The sequence below is a fragment of the Bos taurus genome, chromosome 13, assembly GCF_002263795.3.
Source record: "Bos taurus isolate L1 Dominette 01449 registration number 42190680 breed Hereford chromosome 13, ARS-UCD2.0, whole genome shotgun sequence".
NCBI lineage: Eukaryota > Metazoa > Chordata > Mammalia > Artiodactyla > Bovidae > Bos > Bos taurus.
This window is the reverse complement of record NC_037340.1, coordinates 33,792,575-33,816,248: the sequence shown is the minus strand read 5'-3', so window position 1 is coordinate 33,816,248 and position 23,674 is coordinate 33,792,575. Positions and strand designations below refer to the sequence as shown.

The following is a 23,674-nucleotide window of genomic DNA, read 5'->3' as shown; positions in this document are numbered from 1 at the left end:
GGAAGCTCATTCAGGTCCTTTGCCCATTTTAAAATCATTACTTGCTTTTTTACTATCAAGTTGTAGAAGTTCCCTATGCATGTTGAATATTAACCCCTTTTCACTTGTATGCTTTGCAGATGCTTTCTTCTGCCACACAGTTTGCCTTTTCATTTTGTTGATCATTTCTTTTGCTGTGCAGAAGCTTTTTCAATTTGATGTATGCCTTTATTTATTTTTTTACTTGTGCTTTGGTGTCATATCTAGAAAATCACTGCCACGATCAATGTCAGGGAGTTTTTTCCCCTGTGTCTTCTTCCAGGATTTTTATGGTTTCATGCCTCACATTGAAGTCTTTAACCTGTTTCAAGCTAATGTTTGATAGTGATACGAGATAGGAGTCTAGCTTCATTCTTCTACATGTGACTGTCCAGTTTTTCCAACACCGTCGATTGAAGAGACCACCTTTTGCCTATTGAGCTTTCTTGGCTCCCTTGTCAAGTATTAGTTGACTTCAGTAATTACATGGGTTTATTTCCAGGCCTTTGATTCTTTTCCATTAGTCTGTGTGTTTTCAATGCCAGTACCACATGTTTTTATTACTATAGTTTTATAGTACAGTTTGAAATCAGGAAGTGTGATACCTCCAGCTTTGTTCTTATTACTCAAGATTGTTTTGGCTAGTCAGGATCTTTTGTAATTTCACATAAATTTTAGCATTTATCATTTATTTTCTGTTTCTGTAAAAAATGCTATTGGAATTTAGATGGGGATTGCATTGAATCTACAAATAGCTCTGGGTAGTATGGATATTTAACAGTATTAATTCTTCTAGTTCATGAACACAAGATATCTTTCCACTTATTTGTGTTTTCAATTTCTTTCATCAGTGTTTTACAGCTTTTTAATGAAATTGTGTTTTAATTTATTTTTTAATTGCAGGAAAATTGCCTCACAGCATTTAGTGCTTTTATTTCCTTGGTTAAATTTATTCATAAGTATTTTGTTAGTTTTGATGCTATTGTAAATAAGATTTCATCTATTTATTTATTTCTATTTCATATGGTTTCACTATATAGAAATGCAACTGATTTTGAATGTTGTTTTTTTTTAATCTGTATAGGTATTCTTTGATTTCTTACATTAGCATTTTATAGTTTCAAAATGCAGATCATTAACATGTTTTGAGAGACTTAAACCTCTTTCTTTCATTTTTGAAGGGAAAAACTATTGTGAATATTTTATTTTTAAGTTTCCATTTGTTCATTCTCATTAGGGTTACATGATTGGGCAATATGATTGATTTTTGTTTGTTGCCCTTGTATCCTGCAGACTTGCTAGTTCTAAACAGTCTTTGGAGATTCTTAAGATTTCTATGTAGACAGTCTTCTTTTCAAATTGGGGTAGTTTTTCTTCCTTTCTAGTCTGTATACCATTTATTTCTTTTTATTAGAAAATGCCAGGAGTGGTGAGAGTGGACATTTTCCCAATCTTAGAGGGAAAGTATGTGGTCTTTTGCTTTAAAGTATAATGTTAACTGTGGATTTATTGTAGATGTTCTTTATGAAACTATTCTCATTTCTAGTTTGTTGAGAGTTTTCATCATGAATAGATGTCAGATTTTTTCAATGCGTTTTCTGTGTCAGTTGATATGGATCGTGTGGTTTTGCTTCTTCAGCCTGTTAACACAGTGAAATGCATTAATGGACTTTCCAATATTGAACTAGCTTTAGATTATCTGGAAAGCCCCTCTGAGTCATTGTGTTTTCATATATTGCTGAATATGACTTGGTAATTTTTTGTTGAAGAGTTTTGTGCCAGTGTTCATGAGAGATACTGGTCTATAGGTTGGTTGGTTTGTTTTTTGTAATATTGTAACATGGTTTTGGTATCAAGGTAATATGGGCCTCATAAAATTAATAGGAAAGTCTTCCTTTCTCTTCTGTTTTCTTAAAATATTATTTAAATTTAATGCTGTTTAGTAAATGTCTGGTAAAACTTAAAGTGGAAACCATGTGGACCTAGAATTTCTATTACTTGGGGGAGAAGATTTTAAACTACAAATTAAATTTTTAAAACAATTATAGGAATATTCAGATTAGCCATTTGGTCTTGGATGACTTGCAGTAGTTTCTAGTTTTTGAGGATATAGTCCATTTAAAAGTTTTCAAATTCATGTCTGTTAAGAGATGTTAACCTTACCAGACTGCTTTAAGGAAAATAGCTCACAATTACATAGCACTTACTGAGTGTCTGGTACAATACTAAGCACATACTGTAGTGATTTTATCTTCACAACTACCCTAACTACTGTTGTTATCCTCCAAATTTATATTTTATAAACTGGTTATGAACTGCCTCACAGATTTCATAATGGACATATAAAACTTTTCATTTAAGTGTAATTACAAACAACCTAATTTCTAGCACATTAAAAATGACATTTTTAAACACCATTCATATGTGAAATCCATAGCAATTTAATACCTTAATTTAATACTTCCATTAAAAAAAAAAACATGAATAAGCTCTTCTTTTAAGAGTCAGAAATGTATATCTTAATGTTTACTTCTTGAACTCATAGCCCTTTTAATATCTTCTGGCTCTGCAGTGATCCCCTTTTCATTCCTGATACTAGAAATTTATAGCCTCCCTCATTTTTTGTCAGTCTTTCTTAATGTCTGTCATTGTTTTTGGTCTTTTCTTTTTTTTTTTAAGCAAAGTCTTTATTTTCAAGAAAAAAGTACATTCTCATATCCTGTTTTTGGCATACGTTTTAATTACTTCCAGTGGAACCAAAGCCTCTTGAACCCCTTTCAGTGTCATCTAAAACTTGAACTTCCTCTATTTCTGGGTAAAATATCCGTTCACAAATGAGCTGTGCAATTCAAACTTTTGACTTCAAACTTCTCTTTGCCAAAATTAAACAGGACAACACCAACATTCCCTCTATAATCTTCATCTATGACACCAGCTCCTACATCTATGAAGGGTTCTGCTGCCAAGCCAGAACGAGGAGCCACTCTTCCATAGCACCCAGAAGGAAGGGCTATCTGAATGTCAGTTTCCACAAGCACTGTTTCCATCATGGTACTGGGTAATCATAGGCACTGTACAGGTCGTAGCCCACAGCGCGCGCGGACCCCTTGGTTGGAGCTGTGGCGTGCAAAGCGGAGACGCATATCGCCCGCCTCTGTGGCCCAGGCCCGCTTGCTGGGGGAGACGACTTGTGCCTCTTGAGAGCAGGGCATGGCAGCCTAGAACGTGGGCATAAGAGGGAGCAGGGGGAACAAGAGAGAGAGAGAGAGAGAGAGAGAGAGCTGTTTTGGTCTTTTCAAAGAACTTTTTACCATTTTCTCTATTATTTTTCACTTTTATTGATTTCTGTTCTTAATACTTCTGAATTTATTTTTCTCCTCTTCTCCTCCTGTTTGCCATGGTAGCACAGAGTTTTTATTTGAGTCCTTATTTTGTAACATAGGCATTTAATAATGTAAATTACCCTTTAAGCAGTGTTTTTGGTACATTCCATAAATGTTGATATTTTGGTTTTCATTTTTCTCTTTGACCCATGGATTCCTTAGAAGTGTGTTAATTTCCAAAGTGTTCAGAAACTTTTTCGTCTTTCTCCTACATATCTAGTTTATATTCATTATGCTAAGAAAACATACTAGGCTGGCCAAAAAGTGTGTTGTTTTGGCCAACTCAGTACTTTAAATTATATTTAATTTGTTAAGTTTAGTTGTATGATCCTGGATGTGATCTGTCTTCCTGAATCTTTTATGTGCTTTTAAAAAGTACCAGGTTGAATGTTCTATAAATGTCAGTTGGTTCTAGTGGTTGTGAATGCTGCCTGGTTCTTTATATTGTTGCTGACTTTTTCTCTGCTTGTTCTGTCAGTTAATGTGAGGAGGAGTATTGAAGTCTCCAGTTACAATCATAGATCTGCTTTCTGTTCTCTCAGTCTCTTGATTTGAAGCTTTGCTAGTTTCACACATATTTAAGATGGTTATATCTTCTTGGTGAATGGACTTATCATTATAATGTTTCTCTATATCTCTGGTAATTTTCTTAGCTCTAAAGTCTACTTTAATGTTAAAATAATCACCCTATTTCCTTTTCATTAATGTTTGCATGGTATATCTTTTTCTATCCTTTTACTTTTAACATACCTATATCATTATATTTGAAATGACTTATTTGTAGAGAGCTATAGATGGAGCTTGGTTTTTAAAATCTGTCTCTTAATTGCCTTGTTTAGACCATTTATATTTAATATAACTTTTGGTATTTGGATTTAGGTTTATAATTGTATATTATTTGTTTTTCATTTTTTTCATTTTTCTATTCTTTTCCTGTCTTTTTTGGACCATTTGAATATGGCTTAGTATTCCATCTTCACTTATTTATTTCATTTTTGACTGTATCTCTTTGTACTGATGTTTTTAGTAGTTGCTCTATAGATTTGAATGTTACATACTTTGCACAGTCTACTTAGAATCAATGTTTTACTACCCCAAGTGAAATACAGAAACCTTGCACCCACATGGATGCCATTGCCCTCCTTCCTTTATATTGTAGTTGTATATGTAGTTGTCATTTCTTATATTCTCCTTCATTCCTGACATTTCAAGTTTCCCTCTAATATCATTTCCCCTTCTTTCTGAAGATCTTCCTGTAGCAATTCTTTTAGATAGGTCTCCTGGCCATGAACTCTGCTAGCTCTCTTTGATCTACTAATATCTTTCTTTTACCTCCAGTTCTGAAGTATGTTTTCACTGAACGTAAAATTTAGGGTTGAGAGACTTTTATTTTCTTTTAGCACTTTAAAACATTCCATTTCCTTATGGAATCCTAAATTCCTAATGATAAACTTACTGTCATTTCAATCATTGTTCCCTTATATTACATTTTCTCTTACTCTTTTCAAGTTTTGGGTTTTTTTGTTGTTTGTTTTTATTTTTGTTTTTGTTTTGCTTTCAGAGTTAGTTTGATGATATGGGCCTAGGTTTGGAGGGCTTTACCCTGTGAGATTCAGTTAACCTCTGAACCTATTAATTTGTGTCTTCTGTTAAATTTGGGAAGTTTTTAGACATAATTTTTTCAAATTTTTTTTTCTATATCATTCTCTTCTCTTTCTGTGACTTCAGTGACATGAAAGATACTTCCTTATTATCCTATGTATCTAAGACTCTCTTAGTCATTTACTCTGCTTTTCAGACTAGAAAATTTTCATTGATCTGTCATCAAGTTCACTATCCTCTTTCATCTCTATTTTGCTATTGAGCATATCAAGTGGGTTTTTAAATTTTTTGTTATTGTATTCTTCTAAAGTTGTATTTTGATTCTTTTTTTTATAGTTTCTATTTGCTGATGCAAGTTTGCTGAGACTTTCCTTCTACTCCTTTCAGGAATGTTCACCCTTAACTTCTTGGAGAACCTTTATAAAAGCTGTCCTGTAATTTCAACACCTGTGTTATCTCAGTGTTGCCACATTTTCCCACAGAAGCTGTGGTTTTCTTGGTTCTTTGCATGCCAAGTAATTTTGGATTCTATCCTGGACACTTTTGGAGTATTATCTTATGAGACCCTTGTTGTTATTTAAATCCTGTGCAGAATTTTTGTACTTCTGGTTTAGCAGGCAATTCAGTGTATCAAGCTGTCAGTTCCAACCAGCTTTTTGTGGGTTGTAGTCCCAATATAAGTTGCGTTTTCAAGCCTTTGCAGTGCTCTTCAGATCTGTACCATGTGGAGTAATGATCTTATCCGACTCTTCAATTCTCAGAGTCTGTGATCAGAACCACATGAGGGACACTTGGGATGCACCCAGGGGTCCACAGACAGCTCTGTGCAGTTGCTTCCCCATGCTCCTCCCGCTCAGTGGTCTCCTCAGTATTTCCAGCTCCTCAGGACTCTCCTGTTCAGTCTTCTGTCCAAAATCCTGGGACTTTACTGCCGTACCTTATGCATACTTCCTGCAACTATGACTGTGAGAAGAGCTGCAGGAAGAAGTTCAGTGGACACACGTACCACCTTATGCATACTTCCTGCAACTATGACTGTGAGAAGAGCTGCAGGAAGAAGTTCAGTGGACACACGTACCACCCTCTTCAGGCTCTGCTCCTTCAGCTGGAGGAGAAGGTGCCCCTCCCTTGGCTTTTACGTACCTGGGGGCCCCTGCTTTCAGCATGGTCTCTCCCACTATGGGATGACCTGGGGGCTGGGACCCAAAATGAAAGATGGAAAAATGCATATTTCTCCCTTTCCTGCTCCCTAAACTGGAGGGCTTTTCTAGCATGCTTCTTCCATGCTTCAGTGTCCACATCCAGCTTTTGAACCGCCCTGAACCCAGGCTGCGGTGGGTGGAATCACTTCCAGCTCAGTGGCCCCCTCTTCTTCCTCTGCCTGCTCTGGTTCACCTTCCAGAGTCTTCACACTGCCCCTCCATGCATTCTCCCAGGTGTTGTGGCTGTGTCTGGTGGGACATACAGGTAGCCTATCTCCATCTTCACCAGAGCTGACTGCAGGCATGTTTTTTATTTACCATTGTCTACAGTAACAGGTTTTCCTGGAGGTTGTGAATTATATTTACTGGGAGGTTGATGGACAATTATACCAAAAATAGATTGATACATATGTAGAACCTAATGGATATAAGAAGGAAAAAGATGAAGCTGTCTGGAAACATTCTTAAAAAGTACACAGTGAAACAAACATTCCATCCTTAATCAAAGTTTGAATACTTTATGTTTGCATTAAGGAATTTCTCAATGTTTGCTTTTTGGACAGTCTTACTGTAATAGGTTTCTCTCCTGTAACAGGGACAGTGGAGTGGGGCTAGCAGAGAGCAGGGTCAGGGAAGACTTACAAACTGAGAGACAGGTGAACTGAGCTTCAAAGAAGTCAGATTAGTAGCAGTTACTCAGATGAATGGGTAACAGCATTCTAGCAGAGAACACAGATTTAAGAAAAAGGCAGGTCTAACTGTGCTTGGTGTGTGTGTCATCGAGAAAAAGACAGGAGCAGAAAAGGAGAATCTGACTCCCTTAGCCACTCACTGTGCCTTCTTAGCCGCTGCTACAAAATATCCCCACAGAAATATGTGTAATTGTTAGAAACATCTTGATATTAATTTCAGAAATGCAAGTTTTAGAATTTAGAATATGTGTTAAATTATCCTGTACTTTGAATTATCTTATCTCGCCATTGATAGTAGGCATCTGCATCTCTAATTAAAATCAACTGCATCTGTCATACTTGTTTTTACTTACTAGGAATTTCATTCTTCAGCAAAATGAACAGGTGCTGTCTACTTTGATATAAATGTGTGCTATTTGCCTTTGACTTTTTTAAAGTAAACTTTCAATTTTGAGATAATTACAGATTCACAAACAATTCATAGTTTTAAATTTACAAATAATACAGGGAGTCTGTGCACCTTTTACCCAGTTTCAAATGGTAACATCTTATAGAACTGTAGTACAGTATTGTAACCAGGATATTAATGTTGATACAGGTGAGATGCAGAGCATCCATGACCACAGGGCTCCCCACTTGCCTTCAAACAATCTGTCCTCTCCTCCTTTCCCCTCCTCCCCATCCTTAACCTTGGCAACCACTAAGCTATTCTCCATTTTTGTAAGTTTGTCATTTCGTTAATGTAATATAATTGGAATAATGCAGTATGTAATAACCTTTGGATTGGCTTTTTTCACTCTCCAAAATCTTTTGGTGACTCATTGAAGTTGTATGTATCAATAGTTTGTTCCTTTTTATTGCTGAGAAGCATTTCATGACTTACTTCAGCTGTCTTTTGCCATTCTTTGAAAAACTGAAGTCTTGTTACTCTGGAGTTTGTCCTTTAGATACTTGCTTTGGTATTTAGACTAAAAGCCAAACCCTCGGGAGCACTCTGGTTTTCCTTCCTAAGTTGCACTTAGATTGGTCAGTCATAATATGTTGACATTATAAGGTCTTATAGGAGAAAAAAAATCTTAGGAATAAGTAGATTCAGTTACTTTATTCCTCTTATATTTCTTAAAACTAGAAGTAAGGTCAGAACACATTAGGGAGAATGCTGCTTGAGAAATACTTAGAACACCCCCTGTTCCAAGATGCCCTCATGCCGTCCCTGGATGGAGCGGGGAGGGACTGCTGCAGGCAGTGAGTTTGGGGAGAGGAGGGTACCCACCTGACAGCCCGGCGCGAGCACCATTTCTGTTTCATTAGTTGACATGATTTTAGTTGTTGAACAAAAATTCTGCCCCCAATAAAGAGGGGATGATTGGAGCCTTCCAGGTTTCAAACTGGTAAATAAGCATTGGACCAGATTCTGACATGTTACATTCTCATGTAGGTAGCCTGGATGTCACTCCAGCAGAAGGAAAAATTTAATTGAATTGCAGACAGTGTTTAAGTTAGCTTTAACTGCAAGCAGTAAAATTAATAAGGTCCAAAATAACATTTTAAACTTTAAAGTCAGTGATACTGTGGGCTTTCCTGGTGGTCCAGTGTTTAAGACCCTGCACTTCCACTGCAGCGGGCATGGGTTCAGTCCCTGGTCGGGGAAAGTTCCACATGCCATGTGGTACTGAAGAAAAAAAAAGAAACAAAAACTCCAAAATAAATAACCAAAATCAGTGTTACCTTCCACCTTAGCAAGTCCTAGCTCAGCCTGCTTCGGTTTTCATGTGAGGAGAATCAGCGAACGCGCATATGCAGTAATAAATATATTGCTATCATAATTACCCACTTGGCACACTGTTTATTATTTTAGATTAAGTAGATGCTTTGGAGGAAGAGAAAAAAAATAAACATTGGAGACTTTCAGATGCTTAGCAAATACCAGTGTTTATTATAGAGTATTGTTAACATTTGACCAGGGATTTTTAAATTGTCATTTTGCTGATAGCAGATATAAAATCAGAATTCTTCAGCAGAAGTTAATCTCATCATTATCCACTTCAGACAGTGATTTTTATGCTGATCTAAAGAGGTTTATGCATATTTTAACTATCACATAATGATCATCTTTAAGTAGTAACATAAAAGATAATGAGTATAGAAAATCTGCCAAATAAATCCACCCAGTAATCCAAGACACTTATAGAAATACATGCTTTAATGTGAGCACAGATTTTACTTGATTAGTGCTCTATTTCTCAATTCAATTATCAAACGAGGAAAATCTGAATCAAGATTTTTGATTGACATATTCAATGGGATTTGATGGGAGTGCAGATAACTACACAGTGTTTTAACGTGACTTTGTAAGTCTTCTGATCATAATTACATTATATACTCTGAAAGCAGTTTTTAACTTCTAATCTTTTGTATGTGCACACGTTCTTAATAAACTACTCAATAAAATGTACCTAAATATATAAAGTTTACTTTCTGCTTGCCTAAATAATGTGCATGTTGACTCTGATCTTATCAGCTCATTACAAATATATAGGTGTCAGAGGTGGATAATGTGTGTTAGTCGCTCAGTCGTGTCTGACTCTCTGTGACCCTATGGACTGTAGCTCTTCAGGCTCCTCTGTCCATGGGATTCTGCAGGCAAGAATACTGGAGTGGGTTGCCATTCCCTTCCCTTCAATCCCTGGGTCGGGAAGATCCCGACCCAGGGATTGAACCCATGTCTCCCGTGTTGCAAGCAGATTCTTGGCCCAAGAGAAGGTGAATAATAGACATCTAAAATATTTATTGGCACCACTATTATCATTTGTTACTGCTTACTAGTAGTTACAATCATGAAGAGAGTGAAAGAAAAGGTATAGTCCTTACCTGTTTGCTCTGGGCACACTGCAGGTTGTCAGGGACTCTGTCTATAGTGAGATAAGCCAGGGTGGAGGAGAGAGCGGGTTTTAGAGCCATTCAGACCTGCATTCATATTCCACCACCCAGTAGCTGTGTGTCCTTAGGCAGGTTCTGTAACCTCTTCAAGCCTCATGTTTTGGTGGGATTTTTTAATTTATAAAGAGATAGTTTATGAAGGTTAAAGGAAATGGGTTGATAAAGCACCTGGCACAGTGCCCAGCACATAGCAATTTGTGCTTCAGGGAAGAGATGGAAAAGGAGTCCTACTGCCTGTAGATAGAGCGCCTCTCCTAAAAAAAAAAAAAATACATTAATAAAATCCTAGTACACGTATAATTCTAATATATGTAGAAGTCCAGAATATATAAACATTTTCACTCATTTTGCTTCTCTAAAATATCTCTATGAGTTTTGTGAAGCTGCTTAATTTCCTTAAAAAGCTTTAGCTTAGTAGGACATGTTACTGTACTTATACAAGGGGGGGAAAAATCCAAATCAAATATAACCTAAAAGTTTCCTTTTCAGATTTATAGACGTTAAGTGTTGGTGAGAGGGGGGATCTGTTTTAAAGCTTTTGTTCTTTGATTTTTAGCAGGAAAGGAAGGACAAGAAATCCTGGGGCCGGAAGCTCGGGCAGATGAAGTGGGATGTGCAGGTACTCTTGCCTTTTTCTCAAGCACTATCATCTTTGAACAGCCTTTGTGTGACTGGTTTTTGCATTTGTGAGTTCTGCATTTAATCTGTTTCCTCCTCTTTATCTTGCCCCCCTTTAAATGTTTAAGTACCTAAGCATATGGGGCACTGTATGAAAAATTAGATGTTTATATTCTTTAAATAGACTGCAAGCTTAGATATTCATATAATACAGGTATTCATCTGTAAGAATAACAAATATAATCTACATGTAATCCACAGAGTAAGTGTTTTAATGATAATTTAAACTTCTATCAGATTTTTACCATAGTTACAGAAATACAGATCTATTTTGAGTTTGATTATTAGTTACCAGGATCTACATGAAATTGCCCACAAGACTAAAAGCAGAAGAGAGAAAAAGAAGCAAATATCATGGGTTATCTAGAAACCGGATGAGAATTATGAATATTGATAATGAACATGTCACAGCAAACAAGAGAATACACTTTTTCTTACCATTTCTGTGATTGAAAAAGGCCAAAATGAAGTTGAAAGTGAAAGTCGCTCACTCGTGTCCGACTCTTTGCGACCCCATGGACCAGAGTCCATGGAATTCTCCAAGCTAAAATCTGGAGTGGGTAGCCTTTCCCTTCTCCAGGGGATCTTCCCAACCCAAAATGAAGTTGAATTATAGTAAACAAAGAAATTTGTTGCTTCTAGGTGACTATATTAGTACATATTCCCCGAGACTATTCCTCTATTATTGGATTCAAATCAGATTTAAGAAGCAAAAGAGTAAGTGCAAATCTTAAATCCAGATATTTCATATGATAATGTCCAATATATACAGGCACTTATTACTTCTGATAAGGCAGTCTTCGAATGTAAACTTCAAAAAGAAATTCCAAATTATTAAAACATTTCCTCAAAATTCTGTACTTAAAAGTAGTATTACTGTATTCTGTATATTCAACCATAGATTAGATATTTCTATCATATAGTTTTAAATTTTCTTTGTTTCTTCTTTGGCTTAACATTTATAGTTTTTTGTTCTTTGCAGTACATTTTAGGAGTATTCCACAGAGCCTTATAAATCACCTTGTGTTGTGTAAGATGAGTGTATTTTGCAGTAATGTGTCAAAAATCGATTTTTACCTATAAGCATCAGCCCTCCCATACTTGTCAGTTCTATAAAACAAAGAGCAAGCCTTTGTACTCTTACTGAAAGTGCACTCCAAATTAATCAAATAATGGAATGTGTGATCATTTATGGTGCCACAGCCAAAGATTGTGTATTCTGCCTTTAACATGGTTGTGTTGAACTTGCATGAATAATGTATTCAGGTATGCTTATTATCAAATATTTGTCAAGCTGACTTATACATTATATAAAGTATTTAAACTATATTTGTTGTTAGTAAAATAGTGTTAATGAGCACAGAAGAATGCTGTTCATTACTCTTCTGTTTTATATTAAAATGTGACGACTCACATCACCAGAGTAGTAGAAGGTCTTCTGTAGAAGATCGTTTGCGCTTTGAGGCAAAGTGCCAGCAAAAAAGACACCTAGAGTTCTGAGTTGACAGTATTTCACCTCACAGTTTGCTCTTTAGTACAAAAATGAAATGAATTCATGCTTTCAGTTTGAAGTACTGAGTGATACATAATTTCCCTCCCTCCCCAAAAATAGTCAGGTCTGGAAGGTAGTGTAACTGTACGTAAACTAGTTCCTGCTGAAATACAGCACCCCCGCCTCCAAAATAGTGGGGCCCTGTGTGTTACTTTCCTGGCACTCGGGGAGTTAGGAGAACACAAACGTTTAATAAAACTCTGATAAATGCAGTTTTCAGCAAAGAAGGGTGGAAATTGGCTGTTTGAGACTTGAGAGCATTCCACTTTGAAGTCCTGTTTCACCGTTGCTTGTGTTACTTCCTTCACTTCCAGGGAATAATGTGCTGACAAAGTAAACAAAACCATGGCAAGAGGCCACCATCATTAGTTTAGAACTTTGTCAGCTCCTTTCTCAAGCTGACTTCTTCTGCAGTTCAGGAAGTGAAGAGAACTACAGTCTCAGCTTAGTATTCAGGGAGTGAAAAGGTCACCCAAACAGCCTTTGTTCTTCTAAGCATCCTTTCTTTGTTTATTTAGCTGATACTTGTGCAAAGTTTCAAAATTGGAGGATAAAGATTGGCGGAACCCTAACTATCCTTTATTCTGATGGGAGTAAAACACTGATAGCCTCATAAAAATGTTATTTAGCCTTTATATTAAATGTTTGTCTCTCTAACCTTGCTTTGTGTAATTTGTGATTATAACCCTACAATTGTACACTTTGACCAATGATTATAATCCTATAATTCTATACTGTGACAGTTCGTTCAGAGTTTTGTCACACCTGAAAAACCAAATTGTCATCATATTCTCTGTATTTGCTCATCTCTTTAATATTTAAACACATGCAATTTATTAGTCTTAAGACTAGGAATTTTGCTTTATAATAGACCTTTTCACCACACGTACTTCCAAGCACTTTTAGTTTTAGGGGTAAATCTGAGGAATGTCTGGTCTTAGCTTGAAATTGGCTTGGTAAGTACAGGTTCATGGAAAACATGTACTTTAGTTGGAAAGAGCCCAGCTTTCGATAGCAGACCCCCAATACTGAGTCATCTGCTCTAGTTCAGTGTTCACCTTGCAGGACTGCTTTGAAGAAAACATAACAGTTACAGAGCACTTACTATGTGCCTGGTACAGTACTAAACACATACTGTGTTAATTCATTTAAGCCTCCCAACTATCCTAGGACATACTGTTACTATCCTCCAGATTTTATATTATACAGACGGATTATGTGTTGCCTCCCAGGAGTCTGATGGACATACAGAATTCTCCACTTTAGTAAGTACAGTTGACCCCTGAACAACATAGGATTGAATGGTGCAGGTCCACATACACACATATTTTATTTAATAATAAATACTGCAGTGCTTCACAGTCTCGGGTTGGCCAACTCCGAGGATGTGGAATCATATACAGTGAGGGCTGACTCTTAAGTTATACATGGATTTTCCACCACTGGAAGGTCAGTACCCCTAAACCTCATGTTTTAAGGGTCAGATGTAGTTACAGCCTATTATCTGACAGATTAAAAATGAGATTTCTAACATCACTGTTATATTTGAAATCAACAGCAATTTAATACCATTTATTTTTTAAATATGAATACCTCTTTGAGAGTCAGAAATGTTACATCATAATGTTTACTCCCTGAACTAATATAGAATTTAATGCTAACCAGTGTATTTCCTCTTCGAAGATACTTTGATCAACTGTCGTTTTTTTGCAAGAAAAACATATATATAAATTGAAATTTAACTTTCTGTTTAGTTTCCAGGGACTATATGGCTCCTAGATTTTTTAAAATTTATGGATTGATTTATCCTATGATCACTGATCACAACATACATGACAAATTTTAATACTACAGTTTACCCTTGAACAACCTAGGGGTTGGGGCGCCAACCCCTCTGCCCAGTCAGAATCCACATACAACTTACAGTGAGCCCTCCTGAGTACCCAGCTCCTCCGTACACAGAGCCCCTCTCTGTCTGCTGTTCCACATCCATGGACACAACCGACCGTGGAGCATGGAGAACTGTAGTATTCACTACTGAACACATCCAGTACAAGAGGACCCATGCAGTTCAAAACTGTGTTGTTCAGGGGTCAACTACTCATTAAAGTAAAATGTTACTGGAAATGAGATTAAAGGAGCCAAAGTATTTTTTAATTAGCCCATAATCAGTAGTTTAATGTCGCTTATTCTAGAAGAAAGAGTGTGGAGCATTAATTCTGTTTCTGGCTTTTCTTTAGCTCTGAGAGAACTTTATTCTCATAAGTAAAAAGATGAAAACAGTTTTTTCTCATAAGTGATTTATTAAATTCTTTATACATCTTCAGAACTATATGCAAAGAATTATGGTTATCTATTAAGAAGAATATTTTAATGACTTGCCAATGATCAGTTCTATTAAATGCGCCTTCAGTTCTGTTGAAAGCAAAAATTCAGAGCCACCTATTTCACTAAAGGATTTATTTCTCAGTCACCAGAATCACTCAGGCCCTCACTTCCTTGGGTGTATACCAAAAGGTTTCACCCATACTTACTTACCAAAAGGCTAATGATCTCTGTTCTGACTTTTGCTACTTGTTTACCCTCACTTAGAGGCACCTTGTGTAATATATTCAGAAATGGTTGGGAATATTGAAATATTGCTAACAGTACCTTTTGTCAATACATTTTAAAATAAAAATTCTTTTAATACCTGAGCTAAGTATATTTTGATCAGTTTCTTAGAGCTATAAACTTATTAGTTCATTCAATTTCTGGAAAATTTGTACCTAATAACCTTACTAGTGAAACCAATTATCACTGTTAGACCATCAGCCAAGTCAGACTTTCTGGCAGAAAAATAAAGTGTGTCTTCATTTTTCTAATTAAAATGAATGTGTTGATACACATTTTGAGGGATTTCATAAAATTTTTTCTATTAATATGAAGAATATACAATTTATAATGAGGAATGCATAAAGTATAAATAAATACTTCTTTAAAATAGATTATTCAACAATGAGGTTAAGGTTATTTAGATCTAATCTAATTATTATGAATTATAAAAATCTTTGTTATAAAAAGTTATAAAAATCTTTGTCTCCAAATGAGTATCTTTACAACCAGTGTATAGATAAGATTATAACTTATGAAAGACATAAGATTCATGTATAAAATACATACTACATATGTAATTCTGAACAATGTACACTACTTAAAACTTCATCATTCCATCATCTAGGATATATTTAACTACTGCTGCTGCTAAGTCGCTTCAGTCATGTCCGACTCTGTGCGACCCCATAGATGGCAGCTCACCAGGCTCTCCTGTCCCTGGGATTCTCCAGGCAAGAATACTGGAGTGGGTTGCCATTTCCTTCTCCAGTGTGTGAAAGTGAAAAGTGAAAGGGAAGTCGCTCAGTCGTGTCTGACTCTTAGCGACCCCATGGACTGCAGCCTACCAGGCTCCTCTGTCCATGGGATTTTCCAGGCAAGAGTGCTGGAGTGGGGTGCCATTGCCTTATCCATTTAGCTACTAGGCTATAGAAAATATAAACATTTTGAAAGTGGAGAATATTTAATTGAAGTAAATATTTTGTAATACAATCTGATAAAAGTATTTTTAAGTAACTTGTCAAATCTATATTTCCTCTATAAAAAATCACATAAATATAAATTTCATTTGTGAGTTTAATCTAGTTTAACTCAAATATCTGAAGTTACATTGAACAGATCTACTTAAAAAAATAATGGTAATACAGTGGAACTATATGTAACTTTGTTCTGTGTTTTCCAAGTCTCCTGTAAATGTGTTATCACACACACTTTCATAATTTAAAAAATAAAAAAGGAAAATAAAATGATAAAAGATATAACAACACAGACTTGTACTACTTTAGCTGTTCAGAAGAGCTTATTGTTTTAGCTAATATCAGATCCTAGGAAAGGTTTTCGAGAATACTCCTTGCTTTGTTCTCACCAGCCTTCTGAAGAGCAGTGAATTTTTTAAGAATAGTTAGGGAATGAAACAGGTGAGGTCATTAAGGGGAAATTACTCTACTTTCTCTGGCCATATCATATAGCTGATTTCAGAGACTCATAACCAGGGCCAAAACATCCCCATTTTAGTCGCCAGCCTTTCCCCTGATAGAAATCCTGGGAAGGCTGGACACTAGAGTGCTCTTTTGTTGGCCTAACTGATCAGTAAAGCAGGCTTCTCCCAATCAGTACTTTGAATTGTTTTCCTTTGGCAGCTGGAGGTTTTATACTGCAAGGCATGCACTGTACTGATGTAATGGATGGAGGGGGGACCTGTCTGTCTTTGAAGTTAGAGCAAAGGACTGTGAAAGAGGAGTAGAAGAAAGAAGCTTTTGGACTCTAGGAAGGGCCCTGCATGAAAGCTGAGGATCTGGAAATGGATTCCCTTTAAGTGAAGAGTGGTGGCTTCCCTCTTAAAGAGTCTTCACCTCCGCCTGGACCCAGTGACCAAGGTTTGGTGACAACTGGCATCAACTGAAGAAAAAGAGTTCTCAGTACAGGCGACCATCGAACAACACAGTGGTGGAGGCACCTGCCCCCCTGCAGTGGATTCCATGTGTAATTTACAGGCAGCCCTCCCAATACTGGATTCCTCTGTGTCTACAGTTTCACATCCATGGGTTCAACCAACAACAGTCATATAGTACTAGAGTATTCACTATTGAAAAAACCTAAGTATAAGTGGATCCTCACAGTTCAAACCCATGTTGTTCAGGGACTGACTATATATAGCAGACACTACGTAACTGATAGCTACTGCCTGTGTTTAAAAGGAGGAAAAGATGGTGAGTAGTCACCTTTATTACTCTGTCGTTGGTGCTAAAGTGTTACACAGCAGCCACGTTGAGAAACTGAGCTACTGCTCCCGTGCAAGTGTTGTAGTATCTGTTGAACAAAAAGATGCTGGTACATCACCGTCTTAATTGGGCCCAGTTCAGTCTGCTGTTTCACAAATTCAGAACTGACTTCAATCTGAAGTGTGTGAAGAAGTCATACATGAGACACCCAGAGGCCATACTGACCCAGGATAGTCACCAGAAGTGTGGACCCTCCTCCGGGAGGACAGACGGATGGAACCCCAGGGCACCAGGCCCACCCTGCAGCACACCAGTGCCCTGGCTCCCTTCTCCAAGCGAAGACGTGCTCTGCCCTTGTAACCTTCTGACTTGGTGGAAATGCCTCTCCCATCACCCAGCAGTGACACAGTTACTGGAGCAGAAAGACAAAGAACAGCCCTGTCTGTATCTGAATACTCGGGGAGATGGAAAGCACTTTTATCAGTTTGATACTCTTTAACTCTTATTAGAAATCTTTCTGATTGTAGCTAACTATTAAAGCTGTTTTCTAAGAAACCACATAATTGAACTGAACTTCAGAGCAGTTTGCACTCAGTTTGTCATTCAAGTACAACTCTAAGTAAACATGGTACAGTCGGTTGCTAGGAAGAACTTAGGTTTGGGAACTATGTTTTTCTCTTTTCCTGTTTTCCTTGCTTTATTATTGATTGAGAAACTAAGGATTCAGCCAACCTCCACTGGGTCTTGTTCACCAGTAAGATGGAATAGAAGTACAACCCTAAAACTTAAAGAGGATATGGTAACAATGTTGAGACTTTTAGAACACTGTAAACTTATAAAAACAGACTTCTCAATAGATTATAGCTGAATGAGTAAATTGTTTTTAATATTCCTGTAAATATTTCCTATAGATTCAAGGACAGTTGTATTCTCTCAAGATAGTTTCTTATTTAGGAAAACTATGTAACAACTTGGTGAAATGGCTTTTTATAGAGTATGCATTTCTTTTAGTAAAAGATGATGAATGCGACTCAGATGCAGAAAATGAACAAAACCATGATCCTAACGTTGAAGAGTTCCTGCAACAACAAGACACTGCAGTCATCTACCCCGAGGCACCCGAGGATGACCAGAGGCAGGGCACGCCGGAGGCCAGCGGGCATGATGAAAACGGTAATTGGAGCTCACGGCCGCTTGATTCTCACCTCTGAAGGATTATTGCTTCCATTGCACTGTGTGGGAACCCACCCCACTATAGGGAACATTTCTGAAAACGAGAATTTATTGCAGATGGCAATAGAGAGTAATTTCTTTAGCGAATGGAGTGATGTCCATGGTAACAGTGTGTAGTCTTTTGTCAGTGCATCTCGTGTGTGCACTGTGATGCCCCGCACGTAAGATGCTTAGCACCGTGCCTGGACATTGACTTCCATTCACTTACATGGCAGCAGGCAGCAGAAGTAGGTTCTGGGAGAAGCCATACTTCCCCTTGATGCTGCTCCACTGTTCTGGAAGAAAACCTTGGTGGTATGGTTCAGAACATACTAATTTGGAGACAGTTTTTTTTTTTTTTTTCCTGTATCTATGTTGGTCGTCTCTGATATTAACAGCCAGTGTATAAACAGCAGTAAAATACAATAGTAATGTGTTCATATTCTCCTGTAAAGAAATCAGCTGTCATTCTGCCTTCCAAGCACTAGAAACAGATGAAAATAGCATGTTTCAATACTACTCTCTCAAGTCATCTCACCCTTTCCCTCCCCTACTGTGACCAAAGGTCTGTTCTTTATATCTGCGTCTCCTTTGCTGCCCTGCAAATAGGATCATCTGTAGTGTCTTTCTAGATTCCATATATATGCATTAATATGTGATATTAATATACGATTGTTCATCTCTCTCTTTCTGACTTACTTCATTCTGTATAATAGGCTCTAGGTTCATCCGCCTCATTAGAACTGACTCAAATGTGTTCCTTTTTATAGCTGAGTAGTATTCCATTGTGTATATGTACCACATCTTCTTTATCCATTCATCTGTCAGTGGGACATCTAGGTTGCTTCCATGTCATAACTATTGTAAACAGTGCTATAATGAACACTGGGGTACATGAGTCTTTCTTTTTCAATTATGGTTTCTCATGCCCAATAGTGGAAATGCTGGGTCATATGGTAGTTTTATTCTTAGTTTTGTCAGGAATCTCCATACTCTTTTCCATAGGTACTGTATAAATTTGCATTCCCACCAACAGGGCAAGAGAGTTCCCCTTTCTCCATACCCTCTAGAAATTTATTGTTGGTTGACTTTATGATGATGGCCATTCTGATAAGAGTAAGATAATACTTCATTGTAGTTTTGATTTGCATTTCTCTGATAGGGAATGATATTGTGCATCTTTTCATGTGTTTATTAGCCATCTGCATGTCGTCTTTAGAGAAATGTCTGTATAGGTCTTCTGCCTGCTTTTTGATGGAGTTGGTTGTTTTTCTACCATTGAGCTGCATGAGCTGCTTGTATAACTTGGAAATTAGTCCTCTGTCAGTTGTTTCATTTGCTATTATTTTCTCCCATCCTGAGGGCCGTCTTTTCCCCTTGCTTATAGGTTCCTTCATTGTGCAGAAGCTTTCAGTGAGGTCCCATTGGTTTTTGTTTATCTATGTTACTCCAGGAGGTGGGTCAGAGAAAATCTTACATATTGCTGTGATTTGTGTCAAAGAGTGTTCTGCCTATGTTTTCCTATGAGTTTTATCATTTCTGGCCTTACATTTAGGTCTTTAATACATTTTGAGTTTATTTTTGTGTGTGGTGTTAGGAAGTTCTAATTTCTTTCTTTTACACATAGCTGTCCAGTTTTCCCAGCACCACTTATTGAAGAGACTGTCTTTTCTAATCTGTATGTATCCCTAGATCTGAAGTGGGTCGTGAGTGTGTGTGTGTGTGTGTGTGAATTCAGTCAGTAAGTTGCGTCTGACTCTCTGCAGCCACATGGACTGCAGCATGCCAGGCTTCCCTGTCCTTCACTACCTCTTGGAGTTTGCTCAGATTATGGCCATTGAGTCAGTGATGCTATCTCATCTCATCCTTTGCCACCTGCTTCTCCTTTTGCCTGCCTTCTTTCCTGGCATCTGAGTCTTTCCTAATGAGCTGGCTCTTTGCATCAGGTAGTCAAAGTATTGGAGCTTCAGCATCAGTCCTTCCAATGGATATTCAGGTTAACTTCCTTTAGAATTGACTGGTTTGATCTTCTTGCAGTCCAGGGCACTCTCAAGAGTCTTATCCAGCACCACAATTCAGTTCAGTTCAGTTCAGTTGCTCAGTCGTGTCCAACTGTTTGAGACCCCATGAATCGCAGCACACCAGGCCTCCCTGTCCATCACCAACTCCCGGAGTTCACTCAAACTCACGTCCATCGAGTCAGTGATGCCATCCAGCCATCTCATCCTCTGTCATCCCCTTTTCCTCCTGCCCCCAGTCCCTCCCAACATTTAGGAGGCATCAATTCTTTGGCACTCAGCCTTTTTTATGGTCCAGCTCTCATGTCCATACATGACTATTGAAAAAACCATAGCTTTGACTATACACACCTTTGTCAGCAAAGCGATGTCTTTTTAATATGCTCTCTAGGTTTGCCATAGCTTTCCTTCCAAGGAGCAAGCGTCTTTTAATGTCATGGCTGCAGTCATCATCTACTGTGATTTGGGTCTCTTGTAGACTGCATATATATGGGTCTTATCTTTGTATCCATTCAGCCAATCTTTTGGTTGGAGCATTTAATCTATTTATATTTGAGGTAATTGATGATATATATATTCTTATTGCTGTTTTGTTACTTTGGGGATTGTTTTTTGTGGATTTAGGCATTTGTTGTTTGTAGATTTTTTGATGATAGCCATTCTGACTGGTGTGAAGTGATACCTAATTGTAGTCTTGATTTGCATTTCTCTAGTAATAATGTTGAGCTTCTTTTTGTGTGCCTTTTAGCCATCTGTATGTCTTCTTGTAGAATTGTCCATTTAGATTTTTTGCCCATTTTTTGATTGCATTGTTAAAAGAACAGCTGAGTTGCATGAGCTGTTTGTTGGGTGGTTTGTTTTTGTAGATCTTTTTTCTTCCCTTCCTCTTTGGTTCTCTTGTGATTTGATGACTATCTTCAGTGTTGTGTTGGGATTCCTTTTTCCTTTTTGTGCACATGTCTGTCGTAGATTTTTGGTTTGCAGTTCCTGCAGGTTTTGCTAAAGCAGTCTGTATATATACGAGATAGTTTTAAGTTGCTGGTCTCTTAATTTCAAATGCATTTCCAATATCCTGCATTGTACTCTTCTCTTCTCACGCTTGCTGATTTTGATGCCATGTTTGTGTGTGGATGATTTCCTACCTTTACCGTATGTTTGCCCTAACCAGTGACTTTCCTGTTCATAATTGTCTTGTTTATAGTTGTAGGCTTTTCTTTTCCCCCCGAAGAAGTTTCTTTATCAATTATTGTAAAACTGGTTTGGTGGTGCCAAATTAGCTTTTGCTTGTCTGTAAAATTTTTTACTTCTCTGTCGAAATCAGAGCTTTGCTGAGTATTCTTGGTTACAGGATTTTCCCTTTCACCACTTTAAAAATACATTGCCACTCCCTTCTGGCCTCTAGGGTTTCTGCTAAAAAATCAGCTAATAACCTTATGGGGACTCCCTTGTATGTTATTTGTTGCTTTTCCCTTGTTGCTTTTAATATTTTCTCTTTAATTTTTTAATTAATTAATTTTAATTGGAGGCTAATTACTTTACAATATTGTAGTGGTTTTTGCCATACATTCACATGAATCAGCCATGGGTGTACGTGTGTCCCCCATCCCGAACCCCTCTCCCACCTCCCTCCCCATCCCCTCTCTCAGGGTCATCCCAATGTACCAGCCCTGAGCACCCTGTCTCATGCATCGAACCTGGACTGGCAATCTGTTTCACATATGGTAATATACATGTTTCAATGCTATCCTCTCTTTAATTTTTTATCAAGTTGATTAATATGTCTTGGCATGTTCCTCCTTGGGTTTATCCTGGGTTTATCTGTGCTTCCTGGACTTAGGTGACTATTTCCTTTCCCCTGTTAGGGAAGTTTTCAGCTATTAATCTCTTCAAACACTTTCTCAGGCCCTTTCTCTCTCTCCTTCTAGGACCACTATAATGTGAATGCAGGTACATTTAATGTTGCCCCAACAGGTAGGTCTGGCCCAGGCTCCTCTGAAAACACTGCTTTTTCCCTTGTGTCCCAGCGTGCCCAGTACCTTGTGTGTGCCCCTTAAGCGTGTTACTTCTCTTTTCCTCAATTTTTTGAAGTTCCTGTGATCAAGCCCCATTGGCCTTAAAAGTCAAATGCTCTGGGGTCTCATCCCCCTGATGCCAGATCTCCAGACCCAGGAGCCTGACATAGGGCTCAGAACTCTCATTCCTGTGGGAGAACCTCTGTAATATGGTTACTTTCTAGTATATGCGTCACCCACCCAGCAGGAATGGAGTTGAGTTATATTGCGAATACACCCCTTACACCATCTCCTTATGGCCTCTTCTGTGTCTTTGGAAGTAGAATATGCTTTCTGGTAGGTTCCAGCCTTTTTTGCTGTTGGCTGTTGAGCAGTTAGTTGTGATTTGGGTGTCTTCTTGAGAGGCGGTAAGAGCAGGTCCTTACTCCTCCATCTTGTCCTCTGGGCTTACTTTAATCTTAGGCACATATTCTTGAACTCAACACTGCAATGGTGATTCCCTTATTCTCTGTCATGAAGACGGATGAGGAATGGGGGTATGATTTGACCTATTATTGAATTATTTGATTTCTTACTGTTGAGCTTTACGGATTCTTTGTGTATTTTGGATAGTAGTCCTTCTTCAACTGTGTCATTTGTAAATAGTTTTCCCAGTCTGTTTATCGTCTAACTCGCTTATTGTCTTATCTCATGGGGCAGAACGTTCTCAATTAAGTCCAGCTTATCAATTATGCCTTTCATGACTCATGCCTTTGGTATCCAAACAGGCATTACAGTACCCAAGTTGGTATAGGTTTTCTTCTGTTACAGCCTGTGTCTTACTCATTTTGCATTTTATAGTTAGGCCTGTGATCCTTTTTGAGTTAATTTTTGTGAAGGGTGTAAGGTCTGTGTTTACATTCATATTTTTGTGTGTGGATGTCCAATTGTTCCATTACAGTTTGTGAAAAGACTGTCTTTGCTCCACTGTATTGCATTCGCTCTCTGGGCTCACCTGTACTCCATTCCACTGATCCATTTGTCTGTTCTCTCACCAACACCACACTATCTTAATTATTAAAGTTATGTAGTAAGCCTTGAAGACAGGTAGTGTCGGTCTCCCGTTATTCTTGCCTTCAGTGTTATGTTGCCTCTTCTGGGTCTCTTGCCTCTCCATGTGAGTTTAGAATTTTTGTCAATATCCATAAAATAACTTGATTGGGACTGCACTGAATATGAAGATCTAGTTGGGAAGAACTGACATCCTGATAGTATTGAGTCTCCTTATCCTTGAACATGGAATATCTTTGTATTTATCAAGTGCTTTCGTTTCACTTATCAGAGTTTTGTAGTTTTCCTCAAATAAATCTTATACATATTTTGTTAGATTTATGCCTAATCATTTCAGCATTTTGGTGCTAATGTAAATGGTACTGTATCAATCACCTTTCCGATTTTTGAAGGAAATCTGCAAGGGTGATCAGAAAACAAATCAGATTCCATTACAGAAAGTCAACTGTCCCTTCCTTAAATTAGGAAATCAGCTGTGGAAAAGATCAGAAAGGAAGCTTT

At 37.6% G+C, this 23,674-nt stretch overlaps 1 protein-coding gene and 1 pseudogene across 1 annotated transcript in view; one reads left to right on the top strand and one right to left on the bottom strand.

The window, feature by feature from the left end:
* The window catches only part of ZEB1 (zinc finger E-box binding homeobox 1), a 196,785-nt gene that overhangs the window by 151,771 nt on the left and 21,340 nt on the right, over positions 1-23,674 (top strand). The window contains 2 exon segments of the mRNA NM_001206590.2: positions 10,394-10,456; positions 17,893-18,054. Coding sequence (NP_001193519.1) covers positions 10,394-10,456; positions 17,893-18,054 — 225 coding nt within the window.
* LOC100141025 (deoxyuridine 5'-triphosphate nucleotidohydrolase, mitochondrial-like) lies at positions 2,624-3,245 on the bottom strand (annotated as a pseudogene).